The 16,230-nt window shown below is 35.5% G+C and overlaps 1 protein-coding gene and 1 long non-coding RNA gene across 9 annotated transcripts in view; one reads left to right on the top strand and one right to left on the bottom strand.

Moving 5' to 3' along the window:
* LOC112648071 (uncharacterized) overlaps positions 1 to 10,259 on the top strand; it is a 47,342-nt gene extending 37,083 nt beyond the window's left edge. For both annotated transcript variants that reach the window (XR_003128719.3, XR_003128720.3), the window contains exon 3: positions 9,030 to 10,259. This is a non-coding gene — a long non-coding RNA (uncharacterized LOC112648071). The remainder of the gene's footprint in view (positions 1 to 9,029) is intronic.
* The window catches only part of VAPA (VAMP associated protein A), a 44,972-nt gene that overhangs the window by 23,368 nt on the left and 5,374 nt on the right, over positions 1 to 16,230 (bottom strand). For all 7 annotated transcript variants that reach the window (XM_025429530.3, XM_025429532.3, XM_049112942.1 and 4 more), the window contains one exon: positions 409 to 561. In XM_025429530.3, coding sequence (XP_025285315.1) covers positions 409 to 561 — 153 coding nt within the window. The remainder of the gene's footprint in view (positions 1 to 408; positions 562 to 16,230) is intronic.

The raw sequence follows: 16,230 nt of genomic DNA, 5'->3' as shown, positions 1-16,230 counted from the left end.
AAGACAGGATAATACTTGTATAGCTGCATGAAATATGTAACAATAGCCAGAGATCTGAAAAGAATCCTCAATCACAAAAATGGTGTAATATCTCAAAGATAAAATAATAAGGGCAAGAATGTGGTAGGGAGTGGCAGAAATAAAGGATATAAACATTTTAAAGTGACAATTATTATTTATAAATTGACCACAGACATCCCCAACCCCAATCCCAAGATAGAGGTGAGAAATGTTCTACAACAGTTAGCATACAGTAAGATAACAGAAGGATGTCACTAAAGGCAAGCCAGAATAACAAGAACTATTTCTCTCCCTCCAGGTAAAACCCTGCTAATTATAAGCAAATTCAGCATAAACATAAAAATATCAGAATTCAGTACTGTTCCCATCCAGAACCTGATGTGCTACCTGAAACAGTCACAGTCGACCCCGGGTCAATGATCCCACTGTTAGGCCTCACACAGTACCGACGAGGTGCTGTAGTCTTCACCTTGAAACACACTTTCCTATCAGATGGATTTCGCAACTTAAGATTTGTAGTGACTACATCTGTGAAGGGGCCTGTAAGATTTAAAACAGAAAAAAATGTTAATTGGGTTCACACATACAAATAATTCAAAACTAAACGTACATAAGCTCAATTTTATTAAAGTATACGTAGTAAGTCTGTGACCTAACTGTATCAAAAGACTAACAGTACTTTTTTCCAGGCAGTAGACTTACAAATGACTTCTATTTTCTTCTTCATTCCTTGCTATATTTTACAAAATTTCTATATGAACAAGTATTATTTCTACCAAACAAAAATTATTTCAAAAGTTTAATTTATGAAATAAGCCCACAATCATATTCTCAGTGTGCTCTTACCACGTTATTAAAAAGATGAGGTTTTAAAAAGAATTAAGTAAATAAATCAGATAGATAGATAGATAGATAGATAGATAGATAGATAGATAGATGGATGAGGTTTTTCAGTGGCCTGCAAATCAGCCCAAGTCTTCAAATCCATTTTACCAAGCAAACTGCAAAATTCTCTACATCTGAATATACATCCAATGACAATAGTACTCTAGCTTCACACCTCTATTAGGTTTGATTCATTCACTCATTCACTCACTCACATATTTGTTAAGTGTTTATTAATGAGCATTATGTCAAATGCTTGAGATGCAAAGTTTCTAAGCTTTGGTGATATACGCAAACATGAAATTATAAAACAAAATACCCAGAAACGTAATTCACTCCCACCTGAATTAATTTAGTCCTAAATTAATATAAATTCATTTTTTAAAAAAGAGGGTAAAAGGAAAAATTATAGCCATTTTTTATCTTGGCTGAAGAAAAGCTTGTAAGCACTATGTAAATTAACTTAGCAATAAAATGAGTACCTTTTATTTTGGGCACAGAAGATAAACTTAAAAGTATGTCCCTAGAGGAAGCAATAACTACACACTTCTAACTAACCCAAAAGCAATTTTATTTTTTAAAGACGTTATTGTTTTTTAAGATTTTCCGTTTATTTATTTGACCGGGCGGGGGGAGGGAGGGATAGCTAGCGCTCCCACAAACAGGAGGAGCCAGAGAGGGTTCAGAAGCAAGTTCCCCATCAAGCAGGGAGCCTGATGCAGGGCTCAATATCTCAGGACCCTGGGATCATGACCTAAGCTGAAAGCAGACACTTAACTAAGGCACCTAGATGCCCCCCGAAATCAATTTTAAATAGTTTTCAAAGCAATCAGGTTTATTTTTTTTTTAAAGCAAAAAGGCTGAAATCAAAGACAACTATTATAGAGGCTATCCTTTTTGAGACAAACAAAAATAAATATGTCTTTTATAACTTTATAATATGGAGTCCAGATTGAGAAAACAACTCTACTAGTTTCTCATTTAGTTGAATATTGGAAAACCGCCTAAGACAAAGGTTTGAACAGGAATAAATACAGTCAAATGAAGAGACGCATTAGGAAGAGTTAGAGGGGCCCTTGGGTGTTTGAATCAGTTAAATATCTGCCTTTGGCTCAGGTCATGATCCCAGAGGCCTAGGATACAACCACGCATCCAGCTCCCTGCTCAGCGAGGAGTCTGCTTCTCCCTCTGCCCTTCATTGCTCCCTACCCGGCCTCTGTTTCTCTCTCGAAAATCAAAATCTTTCAAAACAAAAGGAAGAGTGCAGGAGATGAAAGCAAACAGATCTGCCTAATGCAACCAGAGGAAAACTTCACTTCAAAGTTAACGCCATTAAAAGGTACTTATTTCAGGTCCTAAGGAGTGAAATGATTTAAACCTACATTTAAAATTGTAAGTTGTGGGCAGCCCCAGTGGCTCAGCAGTTTAGCGCCACCTTCAGTTCAGCCCAGGGCCTGATCCTGGAGACCCAGGATTAAGTCCCATGTCAGGCTCCCTGAATGGAGCCTGCTTCTCCCTCTGCTTGTGCCTCTGCCTCTCTCTCTCTCTCTCTCTCTCTCTCTGTCTGTCTCTCATGAATAAATAAATAAGATCTTTAAAAAAAAAAGTTTAAAAAATTAAAAAATAAAATGAAAAATTTTAAAAATTAAAAAATAAATTGTAAGTTGTAATACACTTTTTAATAAAGTCCTGGAACTTTTAAGAGGGAGAAGAAAGAAATGAGAGAACATTAGCAAAAAACATAAAGGCAGAGAAATAAGTTACCAAAAAATAAATGAAAAATAGCTATTTAAATCAACAGATATGCATTTTTTTAAAAGAAGTATATATACAAAGTATGATTTTCTGAACAAACTGCTTTAATTATATAGTAACATTAATCATTCAATTTGTGCATTATTTTACCCCCTTTGCTCTTCAATCCCAAATGCTTGGATTTTTCAACAAGCAGCTAACTAAGCTCCACCATACACTAGCATGGAAGAAGTAAAGGGGAATATTACAATCTGTCCACATGGCACTTGAACCCACAGTATCACTGGCTAGAGACACCTTTTAAACTACTAATGAAACCAAGAGTCTTAAGATACATAGATTCCATTTCTTAACATTCTCAAAATTCATAAATTACCACAGATATTTGAGAATGTGTAAATATTTATAAAACTATTTCAACATCAGTAGCATGGATTAAAAAACAATGTCTTAGTAACATGACAAAAGAAACCTTTCACAAAAGTTTAATTTTGAACAATTCTACATTTTTATAACATACTTATGTAAGATTTAACTAAATTTTAATTGAATTTAAAATTTTAGATTTTAGAGGAAAATACCAATTTTCCAAAATAAGGTAAATAATGGACTATTAAAACTATTTAGAAAATGACCATGTGTCAATTTCCATCAACATATAAATTCTGAAATAGTACTTAAAATTTATATGTAAGAGATTGTGGCCATGACACAAAAATGCAAACTATCTAAAGATGAAGATAGTATGTCCAAAGAAAAAAGCTCACCAATTTAGAACAAAGTTGTTAACTGGATATGTTAACCTTATCAGTACAACGTGACATTAGCCACCTAACAAATGAATAAGCCCAACTAACACTTGAATTTCAAAGTTTCTGCTCCAATGTGTCCCTCTACCTGAGCATCTCAATGATTGCTCTCTGAGTGGACAGCTAAGTCTGAGCCCATTTTCCTGATTAAAATGGAAACTCAGCAAGTAGTGATAAGAATAACCAGATTTAATTCTTATAAGTCTTGAAACATCTGATCCACTTTTGTCTGATGAAATCTATATTCCACACCCCAAAATAACACACAAATATTCACAAAAAATTTACATAGTATTTTTTGGGGAGTAAGGGTGATATATGGAGATTACAGCTGGGGAGTGGAGGTGGTTTATAAATAAAGAGACTATTCTTGAACAAGAGTCTTTCAGGACCTGGACAATAAAAGGAGCCTGGGGGGGATCCCTGGGTGGCGCAGCGGTTTGGCGCCTGCCTTTGGCCCAGGGCGCGATCCTGGAGACCCGGGATCGAATCCCACATCGGGCTCCCGGTGCATGGAGCCTGCTTCTCCCTCTGCCTGTGTCTCTGCCTCTCTCTCTCTCTGTGACTATCATGAATAAATAAATAAAATCTTTAAAAAAAATAAAAATAAAAATAAAATAAAATAAAAGGAGCCTGGGCAGCCATGGGCAGCATTTTATAGCAAGATGTACACAGTTCTTTGCCTTTATTTGATAAAGTTTTATACAGCAGAGAAAAGACAATGTGTCTTTACTTGAAGAGCGTTTTATCAAGAATTTGGGTGGGAGAAGGAAGAATGGGTTGTCAAAGGGTGATCTGAAATTTTCTACACTATTAAGCTGGAGCTTAATAAGTAATAATAAAGAAATTTCAAAAAAAAAAAAATTTCTAACAACAATTGACAACAACAAAAAAGCTACCATGTCATAGATCTCTGAATCCTCTGGTTAAAAAGACCTGATGAGGTAAATCTACCTTTTACAGACCCTTAAAAATAGAGGAAAAGTTACATAATTTATTGAAAGCACTATAAACAAATTCTAAATCTGACAGTGATACCCCTTTCACAGGTATTTTGTCTGACATCAGGATTGAGTGAGTGGTGCTATCGCTGGGGAGAGAGAAGAACAACAAACAGGATGTTAGACATTCTGCAATGCCTGAGCAGTCCCATACAAAGAGTATCATGCCCTCATCCTAAGGAATTTTCAAATACTCCTCCTAGAAATCCATACTGGTGAAAAACAGCTTTTCCAGAAATATTTCTATTGTGTATAAAAGGAAAAAAAAATGAAGAAAAAAAAATGTGCCCTTTCCTCCAAAACCTGAAAAGGTTAAGTTTACCATTACAGAAAATTATTCTACCAACAGCAATGCCACTCATGATACTTGAATCACCTCAACTCTTGTTATCAGCAGCCCTTTGTAGATAACACATACAATTCTACCCATATGTATAAATTTTCTTACTTTGCTCTTATTTCAAAATGTTAAAGAAAATCAGCCAGCTCTATTCAGATAGCTGTTGTGTTCTCCTAATACCAAACTTATTTGTTATTAGGAAGGTTACAAATATCTGGCTACTTCATTATCTCTTCTGTTATAGTCATGCCCAAACATTTACATTGAAATGTATTATTTTTTTTTGAAATGTATATTTCATTATAAATTTACTTTTTACTTATCCTTTACGTTATAGTCAGGGAATTATGTTAAAAATTTAATTTTGTATGCTGGTAGGCAATTTTACATATGAATTTCATTTTGAGATGGTAAAGTGGGCATTAAAGAATATAAAATATAAAAATGTGGTATCTTATCCAATAGGGTTAAAAACCACTGCATTTTATCAGTAACCCCCTGCTTGACTTACTGAAAATTCATCCTTTGCAAAGCTTAGGTGGTTAAACAAGTAAATGATTAAGAAAAACAAGTGATTACCATAAAGTCAATATACAGATCAATTTTGCAGGGAAAGAGGTAGTAACTGGGAGGGTACAAGGAAGATTTTTAGAATGATTGCCAAGTTCTAGTTCTTATTTTAGGCAGTGATTACTTGGGTATTTATTTACTTTTTGACCATTCTATAAGCTATATGTATTTTTTCATTTATGCAGAACACAAATTTTTTTAAGAAAAGCTGATCCTTGATTTAAAAAAAAAGAACCTGAAAAACCAGTGGAAGAACAGTTTTGATGAGAAAGTAAACATCTAAGCAATTTATATAAAAAAACAAGTACTTTTTGAGGACTTCTAAAACTTAGAAAATCCTGTCAGTTGCCTAATGTAAATGCTTAGCTTAACATTTAGAAACAATTACTGGAACAGCCCATTTTAAGATTACTTAATAATATACTAGTCACCAATCACAGCTACCGTTTCATACATATTCCCTAGGTTAGAGATGAAATTTCACTGTTTATATGTAATCATATTCCATATAAAAAAAAGAAAATTCCACATAATACAGTTTACACTTACTTGTATTCATCAACTGAAAAAAAAAAACCTATAATCAAAATAACCCTACCTTTCATAATTACATGGGTCATCTCATTTAGTCTCACTTTTAAGAAGCAATAACATTTCCTGTCATTAAGTATTGTGACCTAATTCCAACTACAACTGTTACTGCCAGTAAGCCAAAATCCTATACCCAGCCCCAAATTCTAAAAATCAGAAATGTAACAGACACAAATATGGCCTCTGTGTTAAAAAAAAAAAGTCTGGGGATCCCTGGGTGGCGCAGCGGTTTGGCGCCTGCCTTTGGCCCAGGGTGCGATCCTGGAGACCTGGGATTGAGTCCCACGTTGGGCTCCCGGTGCATGGAGCCTGCTTCTCCCTCTGCCTGTGTCTCTGCCTCTCTCTCTCTCTCTCTGTGACTATCATAAATAAATAAAAAAAATTAGAAGTCTTTAAAAAAAAAAAAAAGTCTGAACATAAATTTGAAAGAAAACAGAACCTAAAATTTCAAAAATGTAGTAAAAGTTTAGAGCAGCTCACCAAAAAGGATGTCCCCAGTGAGACTAGTCTGCCTCCTTTACCTAAAAATATTTTTCCTGCATGAACTACCCTTTATACTCAGTCCATATACCTAAAATACTAGCATTCAGAACAAGGATTTCCTTTTAAAAGTGGGACCCTTACTCTCCAAATCCCCAATCTTAAAAGGAACCCCCATTATGCTTATAAGAGCTAAAAGTAGAATCCCTTTGAACAAATTTTTGAATGTTGTCATCCATCCACATTTTGATATGAATTGCCAATGAAGTTTTCTTGAAATGCCAAGGTGAGTTTAGTTACAAAAAAACTGAGTTGGGGAAGAGAAATAGAAGACAGCAGTTGGCTTGGTTTTTCCCCTAACATCTTATTGAAAATTTTCATAAAAAGAAATTACAATCACTGTAAACAATCAAATATCTATAACCTAGATTTGACAATTAACATTTTGTTGTAATTGAGACCTATCAATCTATTTATCCATCTCAGTCCATCCATCCATCTTATTCTTGATGCCTTCAAAGTAAGTTGAAGACATTAGAATACCTACTCCTAAACACCTCAGTACACATATCAATTTGAGTTCAATATTTGCTTACTCTAAAGAAAGTCAAATTTTATTTCAGGATAAGCAGTATATATGCTCTAAGCACAGAGCATTTCAGAAATAGACAAGCCTCTGAGATGCAGCTTAAAAATGAACAGGCAATGTACATGAACATCCATCATGAACTCTGTGACATCTATCTAGGCTACCTACTCCAAAGCCTGTTGAGAGAGAATTCTCTACAGGTCTCTAGCATTTGTGCATGTTTTCAAAGTTTTCATCCAGATTATTTTGTCAAGGATTTATTTAAAGAGTGAACAGTCCTGGAAACCAATGCCTCCCTCCTGAGGAGAGAGCCAACTTTTCATTGTCCTGTATAATAAAGATAAGGTCTTCCTCCACGGAAAAAGGTCAGGTAAGTTTCCATGCAGCCCATTAGCGAAGACTCTGATTCTCTACACTCAAAGGCTTCTCAGCCATGATGCAAACACACTATGTGAGTAGCATCTGCCAGAACTGAACCCCTGTGTGTTGCCCCTTGAGGAAGCAAAGGAAACCACAAATATGAAGCTCATATTACATGCATGTCATGAATAATTATAAAGTCCCTTCTCTCTAAATCCAGGAATCTCATATCATCTACCAATATTCATAAAATTGTAGTACATTCAATTTTCAGACCCTTCAGGTTTTTTTTGTTTTGTTTTGTTTTGTTTTTACCCTTCATTTCTTGACAAGATCTTTCTGAGTTCTTGGCTATGGGGAACAGACTCAGAGACCTCTGAATAATTAATACCAGTCAGTGCAATGAACCAAAGCATGAATCCTGGAGAAACATGGCTGACCACACAATTCACAGAGCACATAATCTACACCTCATGGCACTTCTCACTTTATTATTTATGTATAACCCTTACCTCATCCAACTAAACTATAAGCTCCCTAAGAAGCAACAATTTATTTTTTAATGAACTGGAGTAATTAAAACAGACCATAAGTCATAGGAGCTGCTTAATTTGTTGGCTCCTATGCACTGTAAATATGGTTGAAGAGTCCACTTCGATTTTTTTTTTAATCAACATGCAACAAAATAAAAATCAGAAATATGCACGTTTTGTTTCAAATGCTATAACTCTCGGTCTTCATAAGTCATTTATGTCAACCATTACATTTTTACCCCTTCATCCTACTTTATTGAAACACAACAGGTAAAAATCCTAAAGAGGAAAGTTGGATGCTCAGCTCAAATATATAAACAATGCAGCTGTGGCAAAGGAGGTGATGACTACACTTCAGTGTTTCCACAGGTTTTAGCTGATTAAGTTTTCCAGTTGCATAAAGATTACACTGCTGAATACATGCCATGTTAAAATAATCATGCATGTGAAGTACATACTGTATAGTATATACAGAACATTACTAAGAATCTACACAGTTAATAGTAACATGGCAGTAGTAGTAACAGTACAAATACTGCTAACAAGAAAAGTTTTCCTAACAGCTAGCCTTTATTGGGCACTCATCATTCATCAAGAACTGTGCATGAATTATGCACCTCATAACAAGCCTTTGTAGACACTTTATTAACCTCATTTTACAGATGGTAAGTCAACTCGGACTCAGAGAAGTTAAAACACTTGTCCAATGCCATAAACTACAAAGCAGTGGAAGGTGGAAGTCAAACCAGGTGTAACTCCAGAGCCTGAACTTTCATTAATTCTATATGTATTTTATGCAAACTACCTAGCCACAGTTTTTTCCTAATTCAAAAGCATTCCACATAGTTATCTGCAGCAATAAACCATGAAGCTGCAGTCAAATCTGTAATAGACAAAAACGATTTTTAAATGAATATTGTATTTCCCTTGGTCCCATACACAGGTCATCAACTGGGTATTTCCTAAAATAAGTATCATAAACAGTAAGAAAATATCTTATGTCTTACATCCAAGAAAACCCTAAAACATTTTCATTAGAATTTTTTTAAATGAAGTCACCTTAATTTGTGTTCTCTATTTTTTTTTTTCCCCCAGATACACTGAAATCTCAGACTTGAACGTAAGGTCCATGAAGACTGGGTCTCTGTTCTGTACTGTATCCCCAGCAACTATAAAAATCCCCTGGCAAAACAAGTAGTGAATAAATATTATACTGTACAAATAAACAGAGTACTACTTTCTGGAAAATAAAATGAGTCAATTCTATTCAAGGTTTTAAAAATACTAGACAGAGACGCCTGGGTGGCTCAGCGGTTGAGCGTCTGCCTTCAGCTCAGGGCGTGATCCCTGTCCAGGGATCAAGTTCCGCATCGGGTTCCCTGCAAGGAGCCTGTTTCTCCCTCTGCCTATGTCTCTCTGCCTCTGTCTCTCTCATAAATAAATAAAATTTTGAAAAAACAAATAAATAAAAACACTAAACCTATCTTGTTACAATGTTTCACTAACATTAATTATGAAATATGGATTCTGAGATTAATAATGTATCATGAATACATGATCAGACTCTAGACGAAAAATCACCAAAATTTAGATATAGTAGTGTGTAGTCCATTCAAAAAAAAAAATACACACACAAAAAATTTTCCCATTCTAGGGGCTTTAAGTCATAGATAAAAGAAGCTACCAATAGGCAGGAACCATATCTTATTTCTTCTGTACCACTTTCAAATAACGTAGTTGTATTCTGATCAGACAGTTAAATACTCATCCATTACTTTCACATGGAAAAGCACCAAGTCAAGTCAAAACTTCTATTCTCTTCATTCCTTTGGAAGCCTTTTGGAGACAGAGGGTCTAGTTTTTGTTATTGATGGTGTACTTTGACTTTTGTAAAAGCTAGAAGATAGTACGCTGAACTAAAACCAGCTAAGTGAGTGACCTTGAGCAAATCACTTGACTTCTCCAAGACAGTCTAATCGCCTGCATTTTAGCATCAACAGACAGAATGACCTCCAAAGCTCCTCTGGGCTCTAAAACTATGTGACATTATGATCAATTTCACTTCTTCTACTCTATGGTAAGATGGCAGACAATTCAATCCTAAATTTTCACAGCTTTATTAACATTCTGCATAAAGTTATTGTAAACATTTTAGAAGTGATTTTTCAGACCTTTTGATGCACAGACTACTCACTCTGACCTAACCAATCCCAGTAACAGTCTTGAAAACATGAGGGAGAGAACAAATAAATTGTCTTTTCACAGAAACAGAACATTTTGTGACTATCTTCCACTGTGTAACCTTCTAAAAAAAAAAAAAAAAAAAAGATGTACACACACCTAAAACACTACATTAAAGAGAACATTTCCACTCGAGGCTAAACATGAAGGATGCCTGCTACTTAACATCTTTATTAACACAGAAGTGGATCGGGATATCCCAGCGGTTTAGTGCCTGCCTTCCGCCCAGTGCGTGATCCTGGAGTTCCGGGATCGAGTCCCACGCACATCAGATTCCCCTGCAAGGAGCCTGCTTCTCCTTCTGCCTATGTCTCTGCCTCTCTCTCTCTCTGTGTGTGTCTCTCATGAATAAATAAAATATTTAAAAATTTTAAAAAGTATAATAGAAGTGGATCCATATTTTAAGAGTTTAGATAACTTTTTAAAATCTAGATAAGTAGGATGGAAGGAAATAAAAGGAAAATTGATAGTTGGGGAAAAACAGAAATAAATGTTTTCAGCACCACTTAAATATCTAAAACTCATTAGCTTAGAATCAAAATATTCATTTTGAATATTCATTTTGTGTCACTATGTCATAACATGAGGAAATGATCACAATAATATTAACAGAAATACAGGATATAAGTGTGTAAAATTATACACACAAAACATAAAAAGAAATACGTCAAGCTTTATTATTTCTAGATGGTAACCTTGAGTAATTTTTGCTTTACACCTCTCCATCCTTTTTTCAATTCTCTATTGAAAATTTTATAATCAAAAAGGACTTTCAAACATGTATGCATATTAGCTTAATTTGTTCATAAAGCTTTTTATTTGGAAAGTGCTGAGGGAAAAACTGAAAATATTAAACACACACACACACACACACATCTTCTGAGGACTTTATTATTGAAGTTTTTGGCAGTGGAAACAGAACTCAGAAAACAAGACTAAGTGATTCATCTCTCCCAATGTTGTAAGAGTAAATTTGGTTTTATAGAGAAAACAACTAAACAGGAAACAAAGATACTCTATACCTTTAAAGGTATGGCAGTCATTCCAAGTCACATCAGATTAAGTACTAAAGCAAATACATATAAATGGATATATATGTGTGGATGGATATATATGGAAGTACAGTTACAAAAGAAAAGTTGTCAAAATGTAGGCCCTAAGAAACATATCAAATTACAAGCTAAGTATATTAAAGTCCTCTCATGTTAACAATTTTTTAATTAACATCTCTATTTTTAAAAATGGGAACTGAATTCTTAAAAGCTAATATACTCAAAAAAAAAAAAAGCTAATATACTCAAACTCATTCATTTAAACCTGAATTTTGAAAATAGTACAAAATGTTCATCATTACTCTAGTTATAGAGAACATTCTAAATGCCAGTGAAAAGCAGCCAAGCAAACTATGGGGATATTAATTAGTCATCAAAAATATCTAAGTGGATGTTTTTTCCATAAAAATTTAAGACACTGATCTACATTACTCTCATAAAAGTGAAATCATAAAGTTGAACATATTTTCACAAATTATGAAGTTCAATCTTGTTTAAGCAACAAATTTATTATGAAGAACAAAATCATACTCAAGAGTTTATTATAAAGAATACAAGGAGTCTCAACGACAGGAAATGAAGTATATAGCTGGCCTTAAAACGAGGCTGCAGCGTGCCTGGGTGGCTCAGCTGAGCATCCAACTCTTGGTTCCAGCTCAGGTCATGATCCCATGGGTCGCTCAAGTCTGCTTGAGATTCTCTCACTCTGCCCCTCCATCCACTCACACACATGCTCTCTTATAAATACATCTTAACAACAACAACATCAACAACAAAAAAGATAAGAGACTGCATTCAAGAGAAACTGATTCCTGGGACCACAAGATCTCTGGTCAGCTTTCTCCCCCTCTTCTCTCTCACCTCATTGCTTCTGCTTACACATGGCACAAATCAGCCGACTTTAAAGATCTAAAGCCAATCCTTTAAAGATCTAAAGCCAATCGTCTATCTAACAATACGTTTAAAGGGCTGGCATCAAAATTCTGGCTGGTCAGCCATCAGTTTATATATTGGCTAGCCTTGGGTTACACTGAACTAACTGACACTGGGAGAAGAGGGACCCTAAAAATGTATCTGCAGGAGCCATTCTCAGAGAAATAAATACCCCCAAACAAATCTACCCCACTTCTCACAAGAGACCATCAACTGATGTCAATAATAAGAGTTCAAAGAAACGACATATTTAATATAGTTACAATTTGTAATTACAGGACAGCTATAAATTACATGGTTTTCTATTTGTCTTTATATAACTTGATTTGTGAACTGTTACCAGAAGGTTGCAAACATTAGACTTGTTTTCTATTTACCTTCCTGTAATACGCATTATTAAAAAAAAAAAAAAAGACCTCAAACTGTAAAAGACTTAATTAGCTAAAAATAAAAAGAGGTAACACAGGAAGAACAAATGAAAACTTTGATCTAATCTTCCAAAGGTATCAAGACTAATAAAGTAATTTTAAGTTTTCCTCTCTCATAAAAAGCAATGCATGTTCACCGTGAAGTCCAGGAAAACACAGAAAAGTAAAAATATAAAAACAAAGAGAGTTGAATCCTAAAGTAGAGCTAATCATTAACATCTTCTTTCCAATTTTTTTCTTGCACATATTACCAGAAATAGGCTCATATTTATGTAATTTTTCAATGGAGAAATAAGGCTGTTCCCATCCATCAGCATCACTAAAACTGGGACTACCAGACACTACCTATACCTGGTGCAACAGAATTCTACCCCCTGAAGGTATTTTTACCAATATAAATATTGAAACCTAAGCCTAATCAAGCCTTCAAATCTAAATTCAAATTTATAGGAAACACATTTCAGACACATCTAGAATATGAGACATTCTACTGAATGACCTGATCTTCTCAACAATAGTATGACCAAAAAAAAAAGGGGGGGGGGGGGAGGCAGTGTTTAAAATTAAGACTTGGATACATGACAACCAAATGGCATGCACAGAAGACTGAACAGCAAAAACAGAATTAGGGAAATTTTATTTTATTTATTTTTTAGGGAAATTTTAATAGATTAGATATTTGATGATATTGAATGGTTATTTTTGGTTTAAGATGACATCACAATTATGTAAAGAAAATGTCCTTTTATTAGAAAAGAAAACTCAAGTTTTAGGTTCAAATGTTTGATATCCAGAATCTATTTTAAAACACCACAGCAAACATACAAAAAATAAACATGATAAAATGCTAATAATCATTAAAGGATATGAAATTATTAAAGTATAAAGTTTCATTACAATGTTTTTATGGATGTTTGAAAGCTTTCATTAAAAGTTTTAATCTTTTGGGCAGCCCGGGTGGCTCACCGGGTTAGCGCCGCCTTCAGCCCAGGGCCTGATCCTGGAGACCCGGAATCGAGTCCCACATCAGGCTCTCTGCATGGAGCCTGCTTTTCCCTCTGCCTGTGTCTCTGCCTCTCTCTCTCTCTGTATGTCTCTCATGATAAATTAAATCTTAAAAAAAGTTTTAAGCTTTTTATCTAGTAATTTGAGTCACATTTCAATTATAATAAACAAGTTTTTGCAAATAATAGCTCCCCTCTTACTTTCAAACTTTCTTTTTTAAGATTTTATTTATTTATTCATGAGAGACAGAGACAGGTAGAGATATAGGCAGAGGGAGAAGCAGGCTCCCTGTGGGGAACCTGATGTGCGGGACTCATCCTGGAACCCTGGGATCACACTCTGAGCTGAACAGACACTCAACCACTGAGCCACCCAGGTGTCCCTAAACTTCTTTTAAAACTTTTCAAGGCTGAAATAAGATCCATCCTATATTAAAATTTATCACCTCCACCCCTGGAAGGCAGCTGAGACTTCACTGTATAATCCCTCTAGGTTAAGATCCAAAAGCCCAAGAAAGGAAGGTCAAGAAGTGCCTCTTAGAAAATAAAAAGGTGTTTGCTAATGACTCTCTTCACAGAACATCTCTGCATGGTGAAAGAATGTCTTATTTAAAGGAAATTAAAGGATAACTAATATGGTAGACCAACAACAAAATTACCAAAACTTAACAATCACAAAATACCAAACTTCAAAAACCAATCAAGTTTTCCCAATTCCTTTACACGTATTTGTCCACTTCATAGAAATATCGTGTTTTCTTCTTTTTCTCAGCTGACAAACATACTCAAAACCTCTGGGCCAGAACAACATCCAGGAAATCACCTAGTCCTGCCTCATAGTTCACAAATGAAAAGGATGAAGCACAAAGATTGAAAAAAAAAAAAAAAAAAAAAATTGGGATCCCTGGGTGGCGCAGCGGTTTGGCGCCTGCCTTTGGCCCAGAGCGCGATCCTGGAAACCCGGGATCGAATCCCACATCGGGCTCCCAGTGCATGGAGCCTGCTTCTCCCTCTGCCTATGTCTCTGCCTTTCTCTCTCTCTCTGTGACTATCATAAATAAAAAATTTAAAAAAAAATTATCTATGGGTTAGTCCTATCCCTTTTAACAAAATGTCCTCTTTTCTGAAACTATAAAATTTTGAAAACACAACTACCTGCAAAGGCAGATGAAAAAGCCTACCGAAAAGAGATCCAAGATGAAAAACATGAAATTACAGGAGTAATCATCAGAGTCCTATTAACGCAATCAATGTTTATTGGACAATCATCCATGCCAGATCTTGTTACCATGGACATAAAAATAAAATAAACAAGTATATCCTCAAGTAGTTAACGCTACAGTTTGGGAGAGAAAAAATATATTAACATAAAACTCTGTAATGTGGTTAAATGCAGATATTACAGATAAGCACAAGCTTCAACACTGGCCTGAAAAAGGAAGGCGGTGACCAACTTGGACGGCAAGAATCAAGGACTTCACAAAAGGAAAGGATTCTTGAACTGGAGACTGCTTGACAGATATGAGGGAGAACAATATTCGGGACAGAGCATGTGCAAAGCCTTGCAACAGCTTGAAGTGTTGGGGAAAATGGTTTCATGTAACCAAAGCTATGTGTAGAAGGGAATGGAGAGGCAGGCATTGGGTTTTGGACTTTTTCATCTACATACTGGGGAAATGTGCCAGCAGGTTCGATAACCCAAGGGAGCAATAGCATTGAAGTTTGCATTTACAAAGGATAGTTCTTAGCAGCAGTGTGGAAGAGAGGCTGAAGAGAGAGGGACACTAGTGAAAAGCAGGCCTGTCTACAGACTTGTAGTAGAAAAAAGGCAAGCGATAATGACCTAAAATAATTACCCAAAGCCCACCCAGATCCCTCCCTAAGTAATACATCCATATAACCAAAATCTACTAGTTACTTTGCATTAATCTCTTTAAAGGACCTAAACACATTTAACACACCAGATGAGACCAGGACCCTCCTCCTATCGCTCTCCCACACGCCCCCAAGTAAAACACACGTGGTCCTCATTCAAATAAATACCAGTGTTTCTTTTTTTAGCACAGCCCAGGACACCATCATTCCTCCAGTTACATACGCCAGAAATCTCAAAGACATCCAACACACCTCTACTCTGCAGGAGCGTTATCCAATATAGACCACCAAGTCTCACTGGCTTGACCCTCTAACTTTTCACCATCTCCAATACCTCAGACCAAGTTGTCACCTCTTGCCTGAACTAAAAAAACTGCCTAATCTCTATCTTCTAATATTACTTCATGTTGTTACCAGAATTATGGAAATTGTTTTAGTACAAATTTGAGTTATCACTACATTCCCCCCACTCTACCATTCCCCCCACTTATAATCCCTGTGAGATAAAAACAAAATTCCTTAGTCAACCTAGAAACCAGCACCACACTCATGAGATTACTTTAACATTAAATGTTTCAGGTTCCCTCCTGCCACAGGATCTTTGTAAATACATGCAGCGCCTACTGCAGTTTTCTTTCCTTTTCACCTAGGAAACTTCTCATTCTTAGAAAATCTTAGTCCAATTGTGTCTTCCCTGAGCAGATCAAAGTCCTCAATTTTATGTTTTCATAGCCCTACACACCTCTTCAGAGCTACAGTTCCT

Source organism: Canis lupus, chromosome 7 (genome assembly GCF_003254725.2).
Source record: "Canis lupus dingo isolate Sandy chromosome 7, ASM325472v2, whole genome shotgun sequence".
Classification (NCBI taxonomy): domain Eukaryota; kingdom Metazoa; phylum Chordata; class Mammalia; order Carnivora; family Canidae; genus Canis; species Canis lupus.
Note: the sequence above shows the minus strand (reverse complement) of the source record. Positions and strands in the feature narration are given on the sequence as shown.